The 7,107-nt window shown below is 50.5% G+C and overlaps 1 protein-coding gene across 1 annotated transcript in view; it reads left to right on the forward strand.

The window, feature by feature from the left end:
• Nucleotides 1-7,107, forward strand: part of LOC104132160 (opsin-5-like) — a 16,500-nt gene that overhangs the window by 944 nt on the left and 8,449 nt on the right. The window contains exons 2-3 of the mRNA XM_009645410.2: nt 5,364-5,501; nt 6,908-6,995. Of these exons, the coding sequence (XP_009643705.2) occupies nt 5,499-5,501; nt 6,908-6,995 (91 nt within the window). The 5' untranslated portion in view covers nt 5,364-5,498. The remainder of the gene's footprint in view (nt 1-5,363; nt 5,502-6,907; nt 6,996-7,107) is intronic.

Raw genomic sequence — 7,107 nt, forward strand, 5'->3', positions numbered from 1 at the left:
CCAACCCATCCTTGGGTTATCAACACTGCTTCCAGCACAGATCTGAAACACAGCCCCATAGTAGCCGCTATGAAGAAAATTAACTCTATTCCAGCCAAAACCAGAACAGGCCTATCCCAAGTAATACATCCGAAATAGAAGTTCCTCTCCCCTGGATTATTGTTACTTTTTGCCAGCTTGATCTCACTGGACACCTGTAGCTCCCCTGATGTATTGCAGGATGGAGACCTGCCAGGGTTCTGAAGGAAATGAAATCCTACAGGCTTTGCCAGTTCTCTCCTTCCTTTGCTGCGTGCCTGCATGCACGCTGAGGGACAGGAACAATTCCTTCCAGACTATTTATGCTGGGCCTGTCTCGTCACCAGTGCAGCTGTGTGACCACAGTCCCTCCCTTATCCCAGGCTCTGTGTTCTTAATACACGTATGCTTTGCTGAAGCATCTCGGAGAGGTGGTGTGCCTGCGCTGTGTTCAGCGTGTCTGCTTCCCAAGGGCTCTTGAGGAAGAATGAAATATGGCCTAGGGGAGCACTATGCGTTATGAGAATTTCAGGAATGATTTGCTCATCCCTAGATAAAGGTTGTTTCCAATTAGGTTAATGAAGGACGTCATTCTCATGGCCGGAGTCACTCGGTCTGGTACAGGGAGGTATAAATCACCTCTTCCTGTACCATGGACGCTCTTTACCCTCCAAGGAGCACAGGATAGCGAGGGAGATAATTTCCACTGTGCTGTGAACCATTTAGCAGCCAGGGTGTTCTGTGGAGGAGATGAACCCAGCCAGCCCCCTTTCACCACCAGCGCTATGTCGTCCTGCCCACCCGTAGCACAAGGGGGGTGCCGGTCTCCAGCACCTCCACGTCCTCCTCTCCTGCGGGATTCACTCTCCTCTGCACCAACTTTGCTCTCAGGGTGAGCAACTCCCAGTCCCGTTCCTGGGTGCCGCTCTACAGCCTGGGACATCGCTCCAGCACTCTGACCCCTCAGCTGGCTCTCGCCCAGCTTGCACCATTGCAGGGCTCTCGTCATCAGTAACTGCAGTTCCCTTCCATGCAGCCCAATGCATGTAGGGATGGTCAGAGCAACAGGCAATGCTGAAGGTACCTGTAGGGACACAAGCATGGTGGCGCATACATTTATCCCAAAGGCATAGGCTCGTATCTTAGTGCATGCATCCACATTGTACCTCTGGGAGCTCTGTCCATTTCCCCATTAAGGAGAAAGAAAGAGTCACTTCCTTGAGAAATTCTGAAGAGAGACTTAGAAGCTGATGAATATGTAGCAAAACCTCCTCCCACCTTCCCTTTCCACATCCACAGTGTCATACTCAGTCTAATAATTTGGTGGTTTTCTGATAAATTTAACCTTAGCATCTATTAAAATGCTTTGGCACACAAGGAAGGGAGAGGTGGGCTCCTAAGGACGTGCATTCATCATAGAAAGCACATTGAGATTGGATTTTCGTTAGCTGTGAAATTAAATACTCTGAGGCAGCTTTTTCACCCTGACAATTATGAATATGCATCGGAGTGATGTTCTCACCCTGCCCTCTCTGCTCCGGCACATGCTGGTGAGGAGGGAAGCCTATTTCCTCCCATACCTTTTAGAGGGTGGCCTGAAAAAGGGAGAAATTGGACTCCAGCTTTTTCTGCTTCCGTGTGATGGAGAAATCTCATCTGATAACCTTCCTGCAGCACCTTGTCTTGCAGCCGGCAAACTTTATTCTTCCACTAAAGCCCAGATTTGCCATTGCTGCTTTTTCTTAAGATAAAATTGCTTTCAAGGTTTTAAACAAAACCTGAACACAAGCCCCGTTTATTTTGTTGTTCTTTATGAGTCACTGATTTGAGGTTAGGGACAAGATTTGCACAGAGCAGGTGAAGAAAGGTTGGAAAATGTTTCTCTTTTTCCTGCTAGGGATTTCCAGCACTTGTGTCCAATGAGTCGTGACTGTCAGTGAAAATCTCAAGGGACAACCTAAGTCTCCACTGGACAGTCAGTAAAGGGAGAGATTTGGCTTGAATCCTGGCTGCAAAAGCACTTGGAGTGCTTGCAAGGAGCAGTTGCAGGGTCAGTACCAGGTATCCAGGGCCATCCTTTTATTGAAATGATTGCTGTCGTAAAGGGACAACCCAAATATCTCCCACCCCCAGAGCCGCTGTGCTCACCTCCTAGATGATGTTGTAGTCTCTCTGCAATCAGGGAGTGTGTACCTGATGCTCAGAGCCTGGCTTGCACCGAGGTGTAACCGTGGAGCAGTGGTCGGGCTGGTTTCTGCAGGCTGCCCTTGCAGAGGGAGCACACCAAATTCACGGGGGCTGGGGCTTCCCAGCTTCCAGAACGGGTGACAACAGTTTTGTTGTTGCTATAATATCTGCTGAAAGATCGACCCAGCACAGACCAGAGCGAGGAAGGACAGCTTAAAGCTGCCTGGTGTCACCTGTGTGCTGGTGCCTCTCTCTGGGATTCACAGGCTCTGCTCAGGATTCCTGTCGATTCGATTCCCGAAGCTCCCAGGGAGCAAACGGGAAAGGCAACCCCAGCTGGACACCGGCAGGTCCCAGTGCCTCAGCCGGGCAGGCAGGGAGGTGCTTCCCGGAGCTGCAGGTGCCATCAGTCACGCTGAGGACACGGAGAGGGGACGGTCACCTTCAACATAAACCTGGAAGTAAAAGCAGGTGATGAGCTGAGCAAACTGAGTTACTCTGGGATGCTTTTAGTGTGGTGCAAGTGCAGAAAGATCAGGCGGTGAATTCCTTCCCTGGGTATCGAGCGCAAGGCTGAGGACTGGTGTGCAGCTTCCCAAGTTAATATTAGCTGGGATAATTTCTTGCCTATATCCTTCTCCCTCTAAGCAGAGCTCAGGGTGGATCTTGGCCCATTGCTGCTCAGACTCCAGCCTTGTGTGTCCTGGTAATTACATTGTGTAGATGTTTACGGGGATGGCCAGGGAGTTTGCACTCTGCCCAGAGCAAGCAGAAAGCCCAAGAGCACGCGGATGGAGGTTACGGTGACTTCTCATAACTTGGTCATGAGCAGCATCTCACGGGGCCACGCTGGCAGGGCTTGGTTCTCTGCACTGTGTCCAGGCAAGAGGAACAGGGAGAAGGTGGGAGGGGGCGTAAAGCGAGCACCTTGTGAATTATGTTCGCTAAGAAAAGCAAATTGATTCAGCTGAACTATATAATGCAAATGAGGACATTCAAATGTGTTAGAGTGGTTCAAGGCTACCCCAGTGCCAAAGCAGAACTGAGAGCACAATGTCCAGCAACCAGGAAAGCATAAGGAAAAGCAGACCAGGGGAGTGTGCACCTGCAAAGTCCTCCAAGTCAAGTTGCTGCTCTGACACCAACACTATATTATTTAAAGTAGGAAGCCTCTAAGATGCACATGTTAATGTTTTCCTTGTGTATTTTAGCAGGCAATTATTAAAAGGTAATGAATTTTTAAGGCTGAACATCAAAGCTGCATGTATATAAATACAAGTAATCATAGAATCATAGAATGTTTTGGGTTGGAAGGGACCCCTAGAGGTCATCTAGTCCAACCCCCCTGCAGCGAGCAGGGACACCGCTAACCAGATCAGGTTGCTCAGAGCCCCATCCAACCTGGCCTTGAATGCTTCCAGGGATGGGGCCTCCACTACCTCTCTGGGCAACCTGTTCCAGTGTTTCGCCACCCTCATTGTAAAGAATTTCTTCCTTATATCTAGTCTAAACCTACCCTGGTTTAGTTTAAAACCATTACCACTTGTCTTGTCACAGCTGGCCCTACTAAAAAGATATTTCCCGTCTTTCCTATAGGCCCCCTTTAGGTATTGAAAGGCCGTAATCAGGTCTCCCCGCCGCTTCTCTTTTCCAGGCTGAACAAGCCCAACTCCCTCAGCCTGTACTCATAGGAGAGGTGCTCCAGCCCTCGGATCATTTTTGTGGCCCTCCTCTGGACGCGCTCCAACAGTACCATGTCCTTCTTGTGCTGAGGGCTCCAGAGCTGGACGCAGTACTCCAGGTGAGGCCTCACCAGAGCAGAGTAGGCTCTCAATCCTTTCTTCCCCCAGCCTGTACTGATACTGGGGGTTACCCCGATCCAGGTGCAGGACCTTGCACTTGGCCTTGTTGAACCTCATGAGGTTCACACAGGCCCACCTCTCCAGCCTGTCCAGATCTCTCTGGATGACATCCCGTCCTTCTGGTGTGTCAACCGCACCACTCAGCTTGGTGTCATCTGCAAACTTGCTGAGGGTGCACTCAATCTCGCTGTCTAAGTCATTGATGAAAACATTAAACAGCACCGGTCCCAGTACAGACCCCTGGGGGACATCACTCGTCACCGGTCTCCATCCGGACATCGAGCCATTGACCACTACCCTCTGGACGCGACCATCCAGCCAGTTCCTTATCCACCGAACAGTCCATCCATCAAAGCCATAGCTCTCCAATTTAGAGAGAAGGATGTTGTGGGGGACCGTGTCAAAGGCTTTGCAGAAGTCCAGATAGATGACGTCTGTTGGTTTTCCCTTGTCCACTGATGCTGTCACACCATAATGATGTATGAGAAGTTGCTGGGCTGTATTTGTACATACTGGTATAACAGGACAGGGGACATTTGAGATGTTCAAGTAGCAAACCAGCTGCGTGGCTGTCAGCCTGCCTGGGCAATCATGCTGCTCAGTGCTTGTTCCCATAGGTGCAAGCATATCAAACCCCAAGGGCCAGCAGCCTCGCCCAAGCCTGCAGATCATAGCTGGAGTTTAGTTTCTTGGTAAAACACAGGCTGTTGTTAAGTAAATGCTTTGTCTTGCACGACAAGAGATTGGAAAAATCCCAGGTGTGGTGGTCATTTCTCCAAAGTGAAAGGTGGTGACAGGAAGCTCTTTCATACTAGGAAAGGCAAGCAGAAGTGGTTGGACCTGGCTGCGCATGTCTGCCTTCACCATCTCCTTGCAGTGCCATGGACCAGACTTTCCAGACCCAGGCAGGAGGACAGGGCATTTCAAACCAGTGCAGTATCTCTCTCCCATCACCAAAAGCCAATAAATGAGTTGGGGAAGGAGGCAAGTGTGCTGCACAGCTTCCCGAGAGCCTCTGTCCGTTTAGCAGGGTGATGTAAATGGAGCTTAATTTAAAATCACATTCGCGTCAAGCTGTCAGACCAGTAGCCGGGACAAAACATGTCTCAAGGGTATGGGAGTCTGCCAGCAGCACAAGGGCTCTGCCCATGTCTACCAGAGCGAGCCAGGCAAAGCCTGGCTTGCTGTTGCTCCTTCTGTCTTCAGTGTGTGACACCTCTCTCTGCACAGCACACGCTTGCCGGGACTGTTTTGCACAGACCAGTTCTCTTGTTTTCCACCATCTCTGTTCATAAGGGCAGCAGGAACCATCCAGAGAAGCCAGAAGAAGTTCAACGGAATGAACTGAGAACCATGGATGACCATTGCAGCTCCCATTAACTAAATTAACCAGCATCTTGCCTGGCCTGCAGAGGCAACTCCATCCCACTCATGGTATGTAGGCACCGACTGTAAAAATATTTGATTGCTTAACATCAGCTGCTTGAGATAGTCTCACTGAAAAGTAATAAGTGGGACCATGTGAGCTGTAAACATCTCGTGGGTTGTGTGAGAGCTCCCAAGCTGCCTCGTGGCACTTAGGGGTCAGGTAGGGATCTGTGCTGGGGATATTGGTTTTATTCACCTCCTCCCCATAAGGCCAAATCTGTTCCCCGTTCCAGTAGGCTCTGGGGCAGGAATAAGCAGCCCATTGCCACGTGTGAGGGCTGAACCGTGCCCAGGCTGGCCCCAGCCCCTGCTCCCCGGCAGGGCGCTCCGCTCCTCCTGCAGCGTGCAGGAAGGGACCTTGGGGAAGGAGGCAGAAATACTGCCTGCCTGCATTAAACATCCCAGCCAGCAAGCTAACAGCTATCGAAACATATAATTAAACCATTATTTTCTCTCGCCCCCTCTCCTTTTTTTTTTTTTTCTTCACCTGAACAAAACATTTTTCCATTTATTTCTTATCAGTGAAGGGAGTGAATATACTGAAACGCGTCTGCTGTTCTGGTCTACTACCCCCTATTAACTTCCTAAGCACTTGGGAGCCTTTGGCTCAGCTGCACAAAATAACAGGGAAACTAATTAGGCCAATAAAACTCAATGATTGAGTCAGGCACCCCGAGAAAGGGAATGGCTTTTTACTACTATTTTTTTTTTTTGTTAATACATGGGTTCAACCCTCAAGTTCTTGACCACCCGCACTGCTGGCAGCACGGATCAGATGTAGGTACGGCTGAAGAAGGAAGGTCCCAGCCAGGCACAGTGATGACTGGAGTGACAAATCCTTTCTGTCCCCAGCTGTGGGGTCTCCTGGGCTGGGGTGCGATGAACAGCTTGTTGCAAGTCCCCTTCTCAGCACATGCAGTGCATGTCCCACAGTAGAGGCAATTAAAATGCTACCGGGATGGCACACGAACAGGTCTCGGCTGCATCGCAACGGCAGTTTGGGCCAAGTCTCTCTGCCGCTGTGGACACAGGGACAGGCAGAGGCACATGAAGGATGGGGCAAGCCTGGAGGAGGTGGGGGACCTTGCAGAACACGAAGTCCCCAGCTCCGAGCAGCCGGTCCCCATGTCCAAACATGCAGCGCCTGCTGCAGTCAGCACATGGCTGAGACTTGCAAAGAAAATTTAGATCCAAAGGCTAATGCTAATCAGTAAGATCTGTAATTGAAGGAATGGTAATCAAGTGAGATTACCAGCCTGATCCTATTAGTGGCCCCCTGCCCAGTTGCACGCTGCTGGCTGGGTTGTAGCACTGTGGCAGAGCTGTCCTGTCCTCCCTGGGGACTGAGGAAGCCAAGCACTCCTTGGTTAGCCAAAATTCACTCTCACTTGTGTTTGTATCTTGCTTTGCAGATGGGAAATACGTCCAATGCCTCAGTGTTCACCTCCACTTTATCGGAGAGGGAAGACCTGATTTTTGGCACGCTCTATTTAGTCTTTGGTAAGGAAAGACGGGCTGTTATACCTGCGTCCTTGCTGCTGGCAGCCCGGGTGCCTGCCTGCCGGAGACATTCAAGCCTTTTGAAGCCACTGGGGCTTCCCGCAGCATTTCG

The sequence above is a fragment of the Egretta garzetta genome, unplaced genomic scaffold (assembly GCF_000687185.1).
Source record: "Egretta garzetta isolate BGI_Z169 unplaced genomic scaffold, ASM68718v1 scaffold188, whole genome shotgun sequence".
In the NCBI taxonomy this organism is placed as follows: Eukaryota; Metazoa; Chordata; class Aves; order Pelecaniformes; family Ardeidae; genus Egretta; species Egretta garzetta.